The sequence below is a fragment of the Macrotis lagotis genome, chromosome 2 (assembly GCF_037893015.1).
Source record: "Macrotis lagotis isolate mMagLag1 chromosome 2, bilby.v1.9.chrom.fasta, whole genome shotgun sequence".
NCBI classification, from domain to species: domain Eukaryota; kingdom Metazoa; phylum Chordata; class Mammalia; order Peramelemorphia; family Peramelidae; genus Macrotis; species Macrotis lagotis.
In genome coordinates, this window is record NC_133659.1 from 207,833,084 (window position 1) to 207,852,710 (window position 19,627).

General features: G+C 40.4%; 1 protein-coding gene across 4 annotated transcripts in view; it reads right to left on the reverse strand.

Moving 5' to 3' along the window:
- COG1 (component of oligomeric golgi complex 1) overlaps nt 1–9,256 on the reverse strand; it is a 38,057-nt gene extending 28,801 nt beyond the window's left edge. Inside the window, exons 1-7 of one of the 4 annotated variants that reach the window (XR_012475951.1) lie at nt 8,905–9,256; nt 4,445–4,689; nt 4,109–4,290; nt 3,791–3,961; nt 2,896–3,052; nt 2,444–2,654; nt 1,135–1,905 (exon numbers count right to left, since the gene is read on the reverse strand). Coding sequence is in view for 3 of the 4 variants with exons in the window: in XM_074224657.1 (XP_074080758.1) it covers nt 1,135–1,905; nt 2,444–2,654; nt 2,896–3,052; nt 3,791–3,961; nt 4,109–4,290; nt 4,445–4,689; nt 8,905–9,225 (2,058 nt within the window). In the remaining variant the exon portion in view is untranslated. Of the gene's footprint in view, nt 1–1,134; nt 1,906–2,443; nt 2,655–2,895; nt 3,053–3,790; nt 3,962–4,108; nt 4,291–4,444; nt 4,690–7,912; nt 8,753–8,904 lie in introns of those variants that run through there. The other 3 variants (XM_074224657.1, XM_074224656.1, XM_074224655.1) reach the window with 3 other exon arrangements.
- Nucleotides 9,257–19,627: the final 10,371 nt, after the last annotated feature.

The following is a 19,627-nucleotide window of genomic DNA, read 5'->3' on the forward strand; positions in this document are numbered from 1 at the left end:
CTCAGCTTCTGCCACACTACTGATTCTACCACCTCTTCAGATGCTATTTCTGCTGTAACCTTCCCCCTCCATTTCCTTAAGGCAGGCATTTCCCAAGACTCAGTCTTAACTTTCTCTTTATATATTTCCTCACTCTCATCCATTGCCACAATTTAAATATTGTGTTCTATAAAGACAACACCAAAACAGCCTGCTTTTTAGACAGTGAAAAGCCAATGCAGGTTCACATCTTTACTGGGAAGATTAATCTAGCTATAGTGTGTAGATGAATTAAATGGAGAGTGGAGGCAAGGAAACCAACTAGACTACTGCCAAGTTCTAGTACAATAATTGGGTGAAGTAATTGCAAGGTAGATTCAAAAAGGATTTGGTAATCTAGGAAGTAATGAAAACAAGAACTGATCAAGCCTTGGCAACTGAAAGGTTAGTGCCAGAACTGAAAGAGTTTAGAGGCCCCAGGAGGTAATGTCTCACTGGAACCTGAAATTCAGTATATTCCAAACTGAACTGAACTAGCCTTTCAACTACTGAGGCTTCTCCGTTCATATGGCTACCAAGTCTTGAGTCCACCCTGAAGTCTTAGAGTTGTCCCCCAACACTCCATCTCTACTGTCACTTCCCTAAGGCTGTATCTGCCCAAGAGCCAGAAATCTGATCTCATTTGAATTTCTCACTTCTCCAAAACACACTTATCAATATTGCTGGACTAATCAACCTAATACACACATCTGAAAACATTAATCCTCAGCTAAAAAAGCCTACAGAAGCTCACACGTGTTTAAGGTAAGTCTAAACTCTAGTTTTGTATTTAGATTCGCCCCGCCCTCCACAAAAATGTGATTTCAACCAAAGAACCCACAGAAATTCTCCAACCAAATTGTACCAGTTAGCAAACCCTTAACTTCTGAAGTTTTCCATCTAGTTTATAAGCCTAGAATACTTTTTTAAATCTAAGGTGTCACCTCTTCCATACAGCCTTCCCTGATAATCCCAACTGGAAAGGGAACTTTTGTGGCATTTTTGTACTTTCCAATGAACACTGCATTATAACTACACATGTCTCTTTGCCTCTAACATCATGGAAGGGCAGGTTCCCTCTTCCCTCCACCCCCTTTCCCACTCCCATCCTCATACATTGGTGGTGGCGGTGCTCCAAAGCCGGTATCCCAGCAGACTCTGCTCCAGGAGCTGCTCTTTCACTTCCTGCCATTTGGCTAGGACAGGATTCACTTCCTGAACTTTTCCTTTCATCTGTTTCTTCGTAGACCGAGGCTCCCTCGTGGGTTTCTCTAAACTGCCAGATTTTCCCAAAATACATCGCTTAAGATGGGGACACAGTTCTCCAAGGGATTGGCAGAGCCTGGCCATGAACAGGATGGAAGAGAGCTTGGCACGACCAAGGGTGTGGGCCGGCCCTTGCAGCACAGTCTCGGCCCCTCGAAGCTCTGTGCGCACACACCCTACAATCTGTTCGATGCAGTCTGCACAGTGGTTCCGGAGCATTCCCTCCACAGTGCCGGCATCTGAGTATCTATCAAAAGCAGAATTCTTGGTCTGCACACCCGAGGCCACATCAGAGGGAAGGTAGGACAAGAGGTCATCCAATTTGACCTTCAGTTTGGAATCTAGGGCAAGACAAAAGCTCTGTACATATGGGCTGAGGGCCTGGGCTTTCATGGAGAGACCACTGCCTGCACGCTGGCTCCGGTTCGCCACATTGATCCATGCAGCATCTGAAGGCAAGTCAGAAGGAGACTCTGACCAGAGAAAGAGAGACATATTGTGCTCAAATTGAACCTGCTTATTGGGGGAGGTGCTGGAAGGGGCTTCCAGCTCCTGCAGAGCTGATGCCAGAAGCTGTTTGGAGCTGCTAGAGATAGAGTCAAAGCCTTCTCTTGTCAGCATCTAGGAGAGAATGAGAAAGAATTTCAGTCAGATTCCTGGAAGAAAATCTCAGAAACATCTGCAAGCCCCAGCTCTCACTTAGAACCATTCTTCATCTCCTGCAATTCCCAGTTGGCCTACTTCTGATCCCAGAGGGCAATAACAATTCCTTCCCTTAGAAACCTTGACTTTGTCAGGGGCCTTAGTGCAAAGCCTTTCCTGACTCCTCTATTCTCTTCAATCTCACTTCTCTTGTCTTTATTAATCTTGATTTCTCACTCAGTAGAATGTAAGTTCTTTGAGGGGAGGGACCATTTTCCATTCTGTATTTGTATTCACCAGGATACAAATAGAAAAAAATTCTCTTTAAAATCTGGTCTTTTTTTTACTTTGGCAACTGGAATTATGCTAATTTGTGAGAATTATTTACCTATAGAGTAAGCTGAAAAACCCTGGTGAAGCCTCACCCAGAAGAGACATAAAAACTAACAGGAAAATGCCCTGAGCCAAACAGATGAGGAGTGAGAGCAGTACCTAACTAGGCCTGCACCCCCTTCACCTGTAATCGATCCAGAAACAGTTGCTGTAATAGGTCCTCCCAGAAGGAGAGGCGCTTCTCCAGGAGGCGCCGGCACACCACCTCCCAGCTGTGGCTCATGGATTCACTGGTGAGCAGCTCCCACACCGCATCCCGAATCCCTGCCAGGCCTTTCAGGCTCTTTACGAAAACCAGCAAATTGGTGATTCCAGTTTTGATATCTTCATGACACCTGGTAAAAATCATTTTCTTTTGAGTCCCCTGTCAAGGTGTGTAACCTCTTTACCATACTACCCCTCATACTACCCCTCATAGATCTGCTTTTTTCCCCTTTAGACTAAGGACAGTGACATGTTTTTAAGTATCAGTAAGCCTGTAGCACCAGAAAATCCAACATCGTACACTCTACCCCATGGAACCATGAAAAACAGCCACTGCCACAGGCCTACGGAAATTTTTCCCTCAAGGCTTACATGTTAATCCATTTCTGTAGAGTGTCTTTCAGGTACTCCTCATTGATGGGGTGGGCAAGGGTCCGAAGAGTTGGCTGGAACTCCACAATGGAAGCTGGGAGGTGTTTGAACCAGCCACACAATTTCATCTCTTGCAAGACACTGATGATGCCTTTACCTAAACAGATGAAATCTACTGGTCAACAGGTTTAAATAGAATAAAGTCCTCAAGACTTCTTCCTCTGGGCAAATATGAAAGGAATAATTACTGAGGGTGAATGAAATCTTCATCCCTGGAACCAAATACTTGAATGAGGAAAAATAAAGGTACCAGAATGAGTTATAGGTCTCCCTAACACTCACTCTTTTTCTCCTCTCTCTCATCCCTCTCTTTTCTCACTTTTCTCTCACATACACAGACTCATACACAATACTCTCACACTCTCTCCCCTCCTCTCCAACTAACTTCCACAATTCTCTACTCCTTTGAGAATATGGTTACCAGTAAAGGAGGGAACAGAAAAAAGAAGAGGAAAAAATTAGGAAGAGCTTATTGGGGTGGGAGATCTCTGGAGGGGTAGATACGAAGACAGATATAAAAAATAAAAATTAAACTTGATTTTCAATAACATGGACACTTGGAAGAGTTTCTACACCTAAGCCCTTCAGATACTCTCTGGAGAGAATCAGCTGACAACTCCTTCTGGATTTCCATCTGCCTAGTAGGAGGAAGATGGGAGTACTTGATGTTGTGAGGTCCTTTTTGGCTTTTTGATTTTTAATGCTCTTGAAAATGAAGGAGCTGCCATTGTACTTAAAAGGTGTATTGGGAAGCAGATATAATGAGGTTGTGCCTGAATTTGAAATAGAATGATACCATGTTATGTTCTCTTAAAGAAGCTGGTCAGGGGTTCACCTGCAAGTCGCTGATTTGTGACAGAGTCCAGAGTAGAGAAGAGTACACCACATGGCAGGGATGGATCGGGCAGCACACCTTCAGGCAAGGTATAAAAGAGAGCATGGGCTTGGTACAGAGTGGTGACCAGCAGCTCCACTAATGAACAAATCTGAGCTTTAATACCAGCCCCTATAAAAAAAGAAAGCATCTTCTTTTACTGAAATGGTCAAGACTTTCATTTTAAATATACATCTATGAAAGTCTATGGTCAAAAATAATCTCAGAGAAACAACATTCTCTCTGTTTAAAAGGATGAGATCTGGAAGCTATGCCTACCATGGTGTGGCTGATTGAGGAGCTGCTGAATGGCTGCCTTTCTGGCTAACAGGAAATCTGTAAGGGCCTGGCGGGGAGAACTGTCTTCTAGGAGCATGACTGATGATAAAGCCTCTGCAACAGCCTGGTCAGACACAGTTTGGCATCTGAGTATCATCTTGGTTTCGTGCAGAATGGTTGACCTTGGGAGAAATAAAGTGAAAGGGCAATAGCAATGAGCAAGGTAGATGGAATTTTAAACCAGTCTAAGGGAATGACAAAGGTCCCAAACAACAGCAGAACAAATTATTTAGGCTCCAGAATTAACCAAAGAAATGGTCTGCATCGACAACTCACCGGAAATGGCTGGCAGCGGCCACCTGACGCACAAGTATTGGAAAACGAGCAAGAACGGGACTATAGCAGCCACTGGCAGAGTCTAGTCGCAGCAGGCCATGAAGATGGCAGCAGAGCAGGTAGAGCTGAGTGGCATGCAGGTATTGAGAGGCTTCCATGGAGCTCCAGATTTTCTCAGGAATCTCCAAGAGTAGCTTGATCTGGGCAGCCATGCTGTAGAACTTCTCCTGGGAGGGTTGCTGGGGCTGCAGGAAAGATCAAGGGATAGGAGGGAGCCCAAACTTTTGTTACCTACCACTTAGGGGGAAGCTTGGGGACTAGCTTTAGGCAGTAAACCAGAATAATGCAGGGTATATCCTCATCTACTCTGAGAGGCATGGAAAGTTGGCTCTGTGGAACTTCAGCTATGTAGCACCATGAAAACACACAGACACACACAGGATTAAGTGACCTGCCCAAGATCACACAACTAGTAAATATCAAGTGTCTGAGACCCAATTTGAACTAAGGTCCTCCTGACACTAAAGTCAGTGCTCTGTCCACTGCAACACCTAGCTGACCTCCTCCTTGACTTCTCTTTGGCATTTCAATTCAATTCAACAATTACTGATCAAATTCATATATCAGACACTGTGCTAGGTGCTAAAGATATAAAAACAAACAAGTCAGCCCTTGCCCTCAGGAAGCTTACAGTCCCAAGAAAACCAAAATGCATACCTCTAAGCAAATGAAAGGTAGAACTAGTAAGTGTAAGTGTAAGGCAAGGCCTTGCAGGAGAAAGGGCACTTCAGCTGGACTGCAGAACAAATCTAGGGACTCTACAATTAGAAAACAATCCAGATATGGAGGATGGCAAAAGCAGGAAAAGGAATGACATGCATAGCAAGACGGCCAGTCTAACTGAAGAGGCAATCAATGAAAACAAGACTGGAGAACTGCTAGACTGTGGAAGGCTTTAAATGTCAAGCTGAGGTTATAGTTAATCAAAGAAGCAATCAAGAGCCAGTGAAAATTTCTGAGTAGGAAATTAAATCTGTACATTAAGAATATCAGTTTGACTGTTTTATGTTAATATTCTGCATTCCTTAGGTTCCTTGGGAAATTTCTTGGTTCTTTTTCTACCTCTCAGATTATCTGTCTTCCTCAATAGTTTCTCTTTCATCTCTTAAAAGTAAATGACCAGGGCAGCTAGGTGGCGCAGTGAATAAAGCACCGGCCTTGGAGTCAGGAGTACCTGGGTTTAAATCCAGTCTCAGACACTTAATAATTACCTAGCTGTGTGGCCTTGGGCAAGCCACTTAACCCCATTTGTCTTGGAGAAAAAAAAAAAGTAAATGACACTCCAAGAGTAAGACCTCTGCTTTTCTCTCTCGGTGCTAATGGTCTCAATGAATCTTAGTTTCAACTATCACCTCTTATACAGAAGATGCCTAAACCTGCAGATCTACTTTCTGTTATGTTCTAGCCTCATACTTCCAACTGCATGATGGATCTTTCCATTTGAATAGCCTCATGTCATCTCTGATATATCTAAAAATGAATTCATTTCTCAAAAAATAAAAAAAAACTAGTTCTCTTTATGCCAAGTTGTTTTTCTTAATTATTTCTTCCTATGTCAAAATATTTAGCAAAATGTTATTTATTATATATGATGGATCCTTGGGAGAGTGGAGAGGGAGGGATGCTGGGGAAAATTTTGGTTATATAAAAAAAGATAATCAAAAAATATATTTTAAAAAATAATTAGCTGTGGGATAGCTAGGTGGTGCAGTGGATAGAGCACCAGCCCTAGAGTCAGGAGTACCTGGGTTCAAATCCGGCCTCAGACACTTAAGAATTACCCAGCTGTGTGGCCGTGGGCAAGCCACTTAACCCCACTGCTGTGCAAAAACCTAAGATAATAATAATAAATAATTAGCAGTATGACATAAATGAATAATGTCTTGGATAGAGAAGTCTCAGAATATAAACTGTTACCTTGTTGATGGGTAAGCAGAGCAGGACACCTCCCCTCTATATGTCAATAAGCTCTGATACTATCCCCTAGATAGTGTCAAAGCTAATGCTACCTGCTGGATCTACCACTTATGTTTCCTACTCCCTTTGGATCTCATGGTCTTATGAACTTTGACTCAAATCCATAATTTTCCAGGAGGAAGGGTTCTGATGACTACCTTTAATTAATATTAAAGTCTGTCTTGTCTCTACTAAGAGCTGGAGATTTTACATGAATGATTCTGCCAGCACTCAAGTCTTAAAATCTTGAAGTCAACTTGGACTCATTCTTGCCTTTCATATTCTGTTGGTCACAAAGTCCTAACAAGTTCTCTCATTTCCATCCTTTCATTCCCATTGCCACCACTGAATTCAGGTCATGATTACCTCTTAAAATGAACTCTGTGACTCTGGTCCATGTCCCCTCTACCACAGCTGCCAGATTAATCATCTTCAATTAAGTTTTGTTCATGACCCTGGCTAAAGCCTGGTATTGAAGGTCCTTCAGTATCAAGTCCTGAGCTTTCCTATCTAGCCTTAACTCAGACTAAACCTAAATGTGAACACTCCACTTGGGAAAACTAGCTTCCTCACTGTCCTCAGAATAGATCTTATCCTTTTTTTCATAATTCCTAGCTTTTATTCTCCTCTTCCATAGCCTATGTTTGACCCTACTCAAATTTCACCTCTAATGAAGGCCTTCCTAACCAGCTCCAGCCCATGGGATTTGAGTCTTCTCTGAATTCCTAAAGCAATTATTTTGTCAATTAATCATGTACCTATGGAACATTTCTTCTGAGTTCAACTGCCATTCAAATTTTTTATTGTTATTTAGCGTTCCTCCTGTTTATATATTCCACAACTAAACTACAGACTTCTTGAGGGCAGATCTTTTGTGTCTTTGTATTCCCCACAGAGCACTGCTTAATAATAGGTGCTCAAAAATATGTAAGGTGATTTTGGAGTAAGAATCTTCCACAATAAGTCCCTATAGAGCTACCATGAAAATAAGCCCATTTCTGGAATCTCAAGGTAAAAGTTCAAATTTTCAATATTTTGTCCCTTCCCATTTTCACCCCTCCACAGCAGATTGCCTCCCCTATCATTCTTTATCTCTCACACCCTCAAAAGTTTCACTAAATCCTACTATCCCTGCTAGCTATCATATAATCTTTCCTCACTCAGCCAAATTATTGGAAAGAACTCAAAACTTACTTTCACTCATTCTCTCCTCATTTATTCTCAGTCCCTTGAGAACATATTGTGGTCTTTTGACCTTAATACTTGACTGAAGGTGCTCTCTCCAAAATTCCAATCACACCTTAATTGCCAAATCTAATGACAAACCTAATGTTTCTCAATCCTAATCCTTGATCCCATTTCAGCATTTGGTACTGTTGGCCACCTTTGTCTTCCTGTATACTCTCCTCCCTAGGTTTTAGTGACCTTATTTTCTCCAGGTTATTCTCCTACCTGCTTGACTGCTCCATCTCCATCTTCTGTACTCTTGTCTTCTGCTCATCATCCAAGTCATATCTAGGAACTGTATCGCTAATCTAAAACTCTTTTCTCCCCTCTCTTTATATTTTCTAATTTGGTGACCTCATTAGTTTCCTTAAATTCAATTAACATATAAAGATAATTAAGGACAATTGTATCCAGGCCCATTCTCCTTAAATCTAACACCTATATTCTAACATCAACCACGGCCTCCTGGACATTTCAAACTGAATGTCACAGACACATAACAAACTAAAGAGGTGAATTCCATCAGTTTTCCTTCTCTGATCCCTCTTCTCAATGAATTTCCAAATTACTGACTAAAATTCCAAATTTCCAAAGTCCTGGGCATCACCGGGGTGCTCAACCTTGAGAAAGGTCTAGACATCTTACTCCTCTTACCCCACATTCAGCTGTTTGCCAGATCCTGTTCTCTCGTCTCCGCTTCTCCCCGCTAACCTTCTGCCTAAGCTACTGCAACGCTCGCCGCCCCTTCCAGCGTCTCAGCCCTCATGTTCCCGATATCCCCAAAAGCATCTGCCCGGGTCACTTCCCTCCTCAAAACCCGACACGTGGCTTTCATGCCTCCTGGAAAAGCACATCGGCCGGGCAGCGGCCCCGGGCCCCCGGCTTGCCCCCCGCACCGGGTCCGCCCTGCGCATCTGTGCCGCGCGGGGCACTTCCCGAAGGCAGGGGGCCTCCCGGGTCTGTCCTCTCCCTTCTCCAGTCTAAACCCGCCTCGCGGCCTTGGCCTTGCTTTTGGCCCGGCCCGGACGGAACCCCCCACAGAGCACACGCCCTCCTTCCCGCGCGGCCCCGCAGCCGAACCCGGAGGAGGCGCCGAGGAAGCGAAGGGGCGCCCCGGGAGGAAGGCCGGGGCGGGCGGGGCCGCGCGGGGGCGGGGCCTCGGGACGGGGCGGGGCCGCGCGGGGCGGGGGCGGGGCCGCTCAGGGGCGGGGCAGGACCTGTGGCGCGCGCGCGGGCCGCGCGGCCGGAGCGCGGCTCTGCTGGCGGAGGCGCGCGCAGCAGCGGTCGGTGGCCCCGACGGCGTCCAGCAGTCCCTCGGCGCAGCGCCGCATCTGCCCTATGGTGTCGGCCGCCTCGATCAGGTCGCGGTAGCGCTCGCCCACCATCTGCCGCAGCTCCTCCTTCTTGTGCTCGATCTCCGCTCGCACCTGCCGCTCCAGCCCGCGGATCTCCTCCGCTCCGTGCGCCTCGAACAGCGCCGCGGCGTCCCGCAGCTCCGGCCGCTTCAGAGCCTGCGGGCCGGCCGTCGCCGCCGCCATCGTGGCACTGTCTCCGCGGCCGAACGGAGCGAGGCGGGGCGGGTTCCTGGAGGGAGGGAGGGGGGGGTTAACTTCCGCCAGGCTCCGGAGTTGCCCTCGCCATCTTTGTTTGGGGCTGGGCGCTTCCGCTCTTCTTGGAGGCCATGTGCGTCGGGGAACGTGTCTGAGCCGGCTGAAGCTGAAGCGCCATCTTTGTTAAGGGCAAACTTCCCCTTTTGAAAAAATTGTACTTTATTCGAGTGATGATTCCATAGGCAGATATTATATAATTATTAGTTGACTCATATCCCCTAATATTCAGAACATGAAAACATCATTCCCAACGCTTTCTCCCCTAGTTCCTGCCCTGTCAGCATTTTTTCATTACCTACTTTGTACTAAATGGGCGGCTGGGTGGCCAAGTAGCTAGGCCTCTGGGCCTGAGATAGGGAGAACCTTCTTCCTGAGCTCAAATAAAGCCTGAGTCACTTACCTACTTAACCCTGTTTGCCTCAGTTTCCTCATCTGTAAAATGAAATGGAAATGGAAATGACAAACTGATTTTTTGCCAAGTAAACCCCACATGAGATCAGGAAGAGTTGGACCCCATGGAACAAGAAGACAACATAAGGCAAATAATGGGCTAAGCCTAGGATACAAGTAACATATGTATATATATAAATTAGATATATGTGTACATACAAAGCATGTACATGAGACCACATGTGTGAATAACATGCAAACAAGGCACTTGTGTTTACATATATAAGTGCATGCACTTGCATGATATGACCTAAAGATTTCCCCTATCTAGCATGCAACCAAGTCATGCCTGCATGTATGTGTGTGTGCTATGCAAATAAGACTGCATGCATACATGTGTAACATGCAAACAAGGTATATAGATTCATTTATATACCAGGCAAACAAGACTTGCCCCAGTAAGAGAGAAAATAGAAATATATAGATATCTATGCTACTAACTCTGTCTTACTAGATATGCAAATATGTATGTGTATGCAGGTACAAATGTGTGTAAGAGTGTTTGTATGGTGCTTTAAGCTTTTCACCTTATTAATATTTTATTTACATTACATATACACAATAAATACAAGATAAATTGGAACTGTGTGGGATAAATTTACCCTAAAAGAAATTCTCAGAGACTGGGTCTGAGCAAGAGTCTTTATTTTTTTCTATATACTTTTCTCCAGAAAAGGGTGGGCAAATTCACAGACATACCAAGAGAGTGTCTCCATGGGCAAAGCAAAGTGAGTTTATATACACCCTATCTGCAGTTCCCCCTCCCTGACCCCCTTCTCCTTCAGCCCATCTATTCTCAGAAAATCTACTCCAGCAACAGACACAAAGAGAAGTATGAAACATTTCATAATTTTTTCTCACCAGATGGTGAGGTACCTTAAAGATCCTAGTGATCTTCATAACTATATTAACTCAAAAGAAGTAGACTTTATGGTCATAATGTTCTCCCTGTTATCAAAAATAGTCTTAACAGCAAAACAGGAGACTCTAGGTCTCTTTTGAAATGAAAGATTTTCTTGACAAAAATTTCTTAACTGTGAGAGGACTTCACCAGGAATTTTCCCATTCAGAGATAATTTCAATGGAAAGCACTAACATTAAAGCCTGCAGAAAATGAAAAGTTGCTTGAAATTTGTTGTTCAATCTTTGTTCTCAAGAGGACCAATGACCAAGGGTGATATTTTGACTTGCAAGTGAATTGGATTTAAGTAAGGCAGAGTTGGAGAACCTTATGAGTCTCACTCCAGAGTCATTGAAGTTCAGTGGCAAAAGAGAAGGTACTGGTGATGATTCCCACAAGTGATTCAGTGACTCCCAATCCTTTGAAATGTTGAGGGAACCACTAAGGTTAGGATCAGTGTCCAGTGACCTGTGCACAAGATAAGAAATACAAATTAGAAATGCAGAACAGAGGGGCGGCTAGGTGGCACAGTGAATAGAGCACCAGCCCTGGAGTCAGGAGTACCTGAGTTCAAATCCGACCTCAGACAATAATTACCTAGCTGTGTGGCCTTGGGCAACCTACTTAACCCCATTTGCCTTGCAAAAACTTTAAAAAAAACAAAACAGAACCATAGAGATGTGAGGCCTTCTCTCAGGGACATACCCAGCCAGCAAATGTTCTCATTCCAATGTTGAAATATAAGGACCTTTGCTTGGATGAATAAATCAATGATAATTGATGACAGTGTGCAAACAGCTACTCTGTTTTGATTTTGCTTCTGACTGATCTAAGAAGAATGACCTTTGTCCTGGGAGAAAGGAATAAGTAGTGCCTACTACATGTTAGGCACTGATTGAAATACCTTAATATTAATATATAGTTATTAATATATAATATATAGTTATTGATGTAATATATAGTTGTTAATATATAGTTATTAATATATAATAAATACCTTAACAACCTAACATTTATTGGTACTGTGCTAAGAACTTTACATATATTATTTCATCAGATCCTCACAATAATCCTGGGAGATAGATGTCATCATCATTCTTACTTTATACTCGAGGAAAGAGAGGTTAAGTGACTTGTCCAAGATAACCTAACTAGTAAAGTATCTAAGGTTGGATTTGAATTCAGATCCTCTTGACTCCAGGTCAAGTGCTCTCACCATTTCACCATCTCTTTGCCCCTATATAAGGAAATAAAACAAAAATTAATAATAGGGAGTTGATACCTAAAGTAAAGAGAAAGAACACCTAATTCCCCTCAATTCAAGTCACCTGACCCAAAGAAACTAAGTCCTTGAATAATATAAGAATTGGAATGTTCTTGCAGTGTCAAGGATATTTCAAAGATCCCAGAAAAATGGGAGAGGTACCACAAGATCAGAAAAGGGCAAATGCTACAATTTTTCAAAAATGAAAAGAGTCCAGAATCTGTCAGTGAGTTTGATTTTGATTCCTGGGAATAGTTTACTAAACAGATGGTTAAAGAATATATATAAAGAGAAGCAGCAATTACAAAGAGCCAGAATGACTTTGTCAAGAACAGCTCAACAAAACATTCATCCCATTTCCTTTTTTGGATGTTTACAAGTAAATGAGAGGAATTCCATGAAAAAAGATGGTGTGCTCTTCTAATTGATAAATAACAAAAACTGGGAGAAATAATTATCACAAAGCAGAGAGAAATAATTAGTATCCAAAAAGATCTTAGTCAACGAAGTATTGATCAAGATTTAATATGATGCAATTCAAAAGGAATAAAAGTAAAAATTTACATTGTTTGCAAAAAATCAACTTCACAAGTACAAGCTAGAGAAGGCAAAATTAGACAGAAGTCATTCTGAAAAAGACCTTAAGGGTCTTAGGTACAACAAGCTCAATATGAATGAGCAGTATAATATTCAAAGAGGCAAAGCTCCTAGGAACAAAGTGCTAGTTCCCCTGCTCTCTGTGATGTATAAAAAATTTTTGAGAGACATTATTCTGTATAATCTAGCAAATAATTAGCAAAAAGATTGATTATTTGGCCATCTCTTGTGAACCAAAGAGAAATCACGGCAGTCTAAATATCCTTAAAAGAATGGATGTTCCTGACAGATGGCAATCTGCTCTGATTGTTTAACAATGAGAAGAATGATTATGAGAGGTGGACCTATTCCAATGAGGGACAGGGTATGGCACTAATTACATCCTCTCACTCCCAGACACCCCTCACCCCCATCCAAACCTGAGTAGAAGGACACAAGGGACTTGCTCCACACCCACGTGGGTGTAATCTGAAAAAGGTGGAAGAGAATGTTAATTCTATTTCATTATCATCAATGTCCTTCAAATACTAGCTGAATAAATTACAAGGAGCAGATTTGACCTCAGAAAATGAGGAAATAGGAAATTCAATAATTGGTTATTAATTTATAAGAGAAATCATCTAAGACTTTAATTGTGTTCAGTTTTGACTACCATAGTTTCATAACATCATTAAATTAGAAAGTGTCCTGAGAAAGGTATCTAGGTCAGTGAAGGGCCTTGAATCTATGTCATATACAAATTTGCGAGGGAAAAAAAGACTTATTTAGTCTGGAGAATCAACATATATGAAGCACCCACTATGCATCAGGTGTTCTTTTCATCTTGAGGAGGTATCTGTCTCAAGATCAACAAAGACAAGAAACTTATGACCATAGTAGTGTTAGCATATTAAAATGACCTTTTTAGTACAAGTCAAATAATAGATCTTCCTAGTTTCTTCTGTAAAGGAAATATTTGTGTACTTGTATTCAAATTTTGCTACAATGTTGCATAGGTTGGAATCGACCTGGGTGCGAGACTGGAATGATTTCTCTAAATCGTCCACACAACCCTCCCAAGGAGTTCTTATTTTTAAGGGCAAAGTGGCAAAAATCTGTCAATCTTTCTCTGCTCCTAGGCTAAATGGAATGACAGGAAGTATCCACCACCAAAAGGAAACTGAGTAACTCTGGGAACCTGCCTCAGTTCTGTCACTTCCCAGGGGCTCACAGTCTATACTTCATTGTTAAATTTCTCATAAGGTGGGGGTGGGAAGGCAGTCTTCATTTTTATTTCTCATTTTTAAAATCATTATTAACTCTGAGCCCATGGGAAAAGCAGGATAAAGACTAGGTCTATGATTTCATTGGTACAAGGGACTTCCTGTTGAAGAAATTCCTGGGTCAGCATATTCTTTGCAACATAAGGTCCCAGAACATTGGGAGATTAAGTGACTGACCCAGAGTCACACAGCCAGTATGTCTCAGAGATAGGACTTGAGCCAGGGTTTTCCTTGCTTCAAGACCAGCCCCCTCTATCTATTATACCAAGCTGCTTCTTTATAATTGAAATAGCCAAGAGGTAAATATAACATTATATGCCAATTGCATTTGCAAATACATATAAATGTGTGTGCATGTGTTTTTAGGTGGATGGAATGGTGGACTTTTGAGTCAGAAAAGACGTGGGTTTTAATATTACCTCTGATGCTTATTAGTTATGTGACATTGGACAAGTGTGAGATTTAGCTTCTCTGAGACTCAAGTTTGTGAGATTTAATTGAGAAAATCAATATAAAGTATTTTGTCATCCTCAAAGTGCTATATAAATTTTTGTTGTTTATTACAGTAAAGCAAATCACATGAACTATTTGTTTCTCAGTATATGTAAAAGTCTATTGTGTATGTGGAGTCTATTGTGCAATAGTATTATGTCTTAAAAATATATGTACCTTAATTGAAAAAAACACTTTATTGTTAAAAAAAAAATTCCAAGCATCATCTGAGTCTTGGGCAAGCTAATCTTTTTTTCCAGTGAAGAGTTTTACCTTGATATTATTGGCTTCTAACTGATGTGGGTGGTGGCTGCTAAAGGTTGAGTTGGCTGCAGCAATTTCTTAAGATAACACAACAATGAAATTTGCCTAATCGATTGACTTTTCCTTCCACTTGAACCTTTAGAGACCCTTGCAGGATTATTAATTGACCTAATTTCAATACTGTTGTGCCTCAGGTAAAAGTGATGCTTGAGAAGGAGAGATAGGGAACTTCTGATTGATGGATCAGTCAGAACACATACAACATTTACCATCTGTTTGCTATGGGAATGGTTTGTGATGTCCCTAAACAATTACAATAGTAATATCAAAGATCAATCATCAAAGATCACAAAAATAGATATAATAATAATAATAATGAAGTTTGAAATATTGTGAGACTAAGGGGCAGCCTGGTGGAGCACTGGCCTTGGAGTTAGGAGTACCTGAGTTCAAATTTGACATCAGACACTTAATAATTACCTAGCTGTGTGGCCTTGGGCAAGTCACTTAACCTTATTGCCTTAAATTAAAAAAAAAGAAAATGAAATATTGTGAGACTAAGCCAAATGCGACACAGAGACATGATGAAAAAATGGCACCTGTAGACATGTTCAAAGAAGGGTTGCTACACATGTTCAATTTGTAAAAAAAAATGCAATATCTTTGAAGCACAATGAAAAGAAATATACCTCTACTTTCTTCAATTCTTCAGAACCAGATTAAAATATAATTAGAAAACATTTAGCAGAATAAATAAAAATACAACAAAATGTAAACAATACTGCATTTTTGAAACTGTCCATATTTAACCCACAAGTATCTTAGGTAAAGTTTAGTAATCTCTATTTGAGTTTGATACCAATGCTTTAAGTCATTCCTTTTTTTTTCCTTTTTTTTTGTTCCCCTCAAGCCTAGATTTGGTAAAAAAAAAAGCTTCAATGATTCAGGAGATTAATATTAGACTATTTTTCCTTTGGGGGAAGCACTATCCTCTTCCTACTTTTTGCTTGGATTCAAGCCTAGCTCTTCTTAATTTCACAATGTTTCCCTCATTTTATAAAATGGAGGAAACTAAAGTCTAGAAAAAGTGACCTTCCTACCTAAAGTCATGAAAACCATCAGTTATAATCAGGGCAAAAATTTTCTATCTGGAGTTTAAGATTTACCTCTTTGCTTTTATGTCATAGACATGGTCATTCTTTTTAGGCTCCTTTTCTTTCTGATGGTTTTGGCAAATCCTCTGTATAGACTGGGATAAAGATAGAATGACTCCTGGTTTCTTTATGAGTGTCAAAGGCACACTGATTTCCATGTTAAATTGAAGGTGAACTTTCTGAAACTCCTCAGAGGCCTGATCCTTCTAACAATTGCTGAGCAGCAGCTCAGTCATCTCTACTGCTGGATAATCCTTCCCTCTAGATCTCTTCTTCCCCAGCAGAATTCATCAGGCTGCATGAAGATGCCGCTGTTGCACCTCTATTCAGCTAAGCCAGCAGAACAACGATTGTAGCACATGAAGAATACAGCCTCTTCTAGGGGAAAATCATTGTTAAAATCTGTGTGTCCTGCTTCCCCCCATTTATCTCCTTTCCCTCAGCCTCCAAGGTCCAAAGACTTCAGAATCTCCTCCCCATTCCCTTCCCTTCCCTTCCTTTATAGGAATGGTAAGCAAGAGCATTGAATTTGGAGCTTGGAGACTGAAAGATTATTTACTATCAGCACAAATATGATATTCTTAGAACATATAAAAAAAATCAAGAAAGACTCCCAACACTTGGGTGGCCTTTCCTGTGTTAAATTTATGGGAGAATATAGATGAGTCTAATGGAATGGGAAGACATGGTTTGGGTTGCAATCTGCCTCTTTGGAGGGAACTGTCAAATGAATGAATCACAGATTCATTTGAGAATTTAATTGACCTTGGGTAGGTAATTTTATATCTCTGTACCTCAGAATCATCATCAATAAAAAGATAGAACTAATCAGCATGGTATAATGGAAAGAGTATTGGATTAGAAATGAAGGGACCTGAATTTGAATCTCAATTTTGCTATTTACTATCTATATGACTTTGAGCATTTCACCTAACTTCTCACTGGGCCTCCACATCCTCATCTATATAATAAGAAAAAGTCAAACTAGATGATTGCTAAGGTCCCTTCTCACAGACAAAACCCTACAATTTCCTTCATTGTTAATTAGTGTGTTATGAGGACCAAGTTACAGAGTAGGAGGTTGTATAAACGAGAAGAAGGGAGATGGGTGACAGAAGGAAAAGGGTAGCATATCCTTATCAAGTCCATGGGTAAAAGAGCAAAGGGATAATGGATCTTATAGTTTCAGAAATAAAGGGGGGGGGCATGCTACAAAAAGAATGTGAGAGGCAACAGAAGGCAGTGATTTCAACATGATCATTGTGGAAATATGTTTTGTGTGATTGTCCATGTATAATCTATAGCAGATTAGTTGCTGTCTTGAGGAAGAAGGGGGAGAAAAAATTTGGAACTCAAAAATTTTATTTAAAAATATTGAAAATTGTCTTTGCATGTAATTGGAAAAAATACTATTTAAAAAGGAGAAAAGGGAGTGATTTAATGCTAAAACATAAAGGAGAGCCTAGTTTAACTCAGTGGGAGGGATCCTTTTGAAAAGTACTTTCATGAGGAAAGAGATAAATGTCTGCAATTGGAGATGAGCATCTTAAGATAAATTTAATATCTTGAACAAGTATTATACTTTCATGGATAACATTATAAGCCAGGAGAAGGGATATATGCAAGTTCCTGGGGAATGGGCACTCAAAATGAAGGGATATGAACTTTGAAAAAATAATGATAGTTAGCATTTATATAATGCTTTAAGGATTACAATGTGCTTTAAAATATTATATATCCTATTTTATCCTCACAAGAACCTTGGTAGAGAAGTACTATTATCCCCATTTTACTGAAGAGGAAACAGATATTAGTTAAATGTCTTGCTCAAATGCATACAGCAAGTAAGTGTGAGTGAGTCTAGATTTGAATTTAGGTCTTTATGAAACCAGGCCTGAACTCAATCCTTTGTACACCTAGTTAAGATGAGATGGAATAGCCTAGAGGCTATTATATACATAGGTTCTTTTATCTGCACATATAGTTCTTCTTCTCACAAAATAATACTTATAAGAATAAAGCATCACAGGAAAAGGGGACAATGGTTAAGAGAAAAAACTCAAACCTAGTATTTCAGAAGCTTTACCCCATGAGGAACATGAATTAAAGAAGAAATAAAAGTGTGACCCAGAAGGAAAAAAAATTCAGACTAGATTGATAGGGAAGGCAAAGTAAAGTTTCTTAGAAGAAACCAAAGTAAAAAAGATGTCTAACAAATATAAGAAATTGGAAAGAAATAGAGAATTTGAACTAATCATTTAGGGGAGGGACAAAAATAAAGAAATAAAAATAATTTAAATAACCCTCTCAAACTAGGGAAAAGTTGAGAAACCAGAGTAGGGAGAGGAAGAGGGAAAAAAGCCTATGGGACTAGGGTTATATCAAAGGAAAAAAAAAAAGAAAGAAATTTTAAACCAGCATGAAATATTTTATTCCAATAATAAGACTTGATCTCATATGTGGAGGATGGGATTAGGGAGTTGGTTGTCTCTTATCAAATCACTACACAGGACAGCAAAAAAGGGGGGCCAGGGGGAGGTGAGAAGGAAAGGTAGGAGAGGAAGGAAGGGACCTCAGCAGTAGGAGACCTGAGCATTAAAAGCAGAAAATGTTCAAGTTGGACTGACAAGTAACAGTTTGTTTTTTTGTTTTTGTAGAAAACACAGAACAGTTTGTTGTGACAGTGATTAGGCTTTCACTGTGTTGAAAATTTCTACAAACAGCACTTTTGATTTAACAATTAATTCAACTTCTTGGAATTTATGTAGTTACAGAGTTTTGATAGTTTTTGGAGATTTTAAAAGTAAATCCAGTATTCTCACCCAAATAAAATCAGACAAATAAATGGACAAATATCAACTGCTCATGGATAGGCAGAGCAAATATAATTAAAAATGACAATTCTACCAAATTACTTGTTTAGTGCCCTACCAATCAAATTTCAAAAAAATTACTAGAATGAATTAGAAAAGATTGTAGGTAAATTCATATGGAGAAATAAAAAGTTGAAAGTCTCTAGGGATTTAATGAAAAAAGTGCAAAAGGAGGTGGCTTAGCCCTACCAGATCTAAAATTATATTACAAAGCATCAATCAAAAAAACTGGTATTGGCTAAGAAACAGAGTGGTGGATCAGTGGAATAGACTAGTTGCAAAAGCAGGAATTGATTATAGTAATCTGCTGTTTGATAAACCCAAAGAGTCCAGCTATTGGGATAAAAACTCTCTCATCCATAGAAACTGTTGGGAAAATTGGAAGTTAGTATGGAAGAAACTTGATTAGACCAGCACCTCATACCCTATACCAAGATAAGATCAAAATGGATACAGGATCTAGAAATAATATTAGAAGCAAACATGTGTGAGATATAGCAGATAAAAAACAATATTATAATCAAACTAAGAGAACAAGGAATAGTTTAACTGTCAGATCTATGGAAAGGGAAGGACCAAGGAAGAGATAGAGAACATCATTAAAAATAAACTAGATAATTTTGATTACATTAAATTAAAAGGCTTTTGCACAGACAAAACCATTGTAACCAAGATCAAAAGAAATGTAGTAAATTGGGAAACAATTTTTACAACTAGTGTTTCTGACAAAGGACTCATCTCTAAAATATACAGAGAACTGAGTCAATTTTTCTTAAAAAAGACAAGCTGGGGCAGCTAGGTGGTACAGTGGATAGAGCACTGGCCTTGGAGTCAGGAGTACCTGGGTTCAAATCTGACCTCAGACACTTAATAATCACCTAGCTATGTGGCCTTGGGCAAGCCACTTAACCCCATTGCCTTGAAAAAATCTAAAAAAAAAGACACGCCATTCCCCAATTGACAAATGGTCAAAAGATATGCAAAGGCAATTTACAGATGAGGAAATCAAAGCCATTCATAGTCATATGAAAAATTGCTCTAGAACACTAATTATTAGAGAAATGCAAATTAAA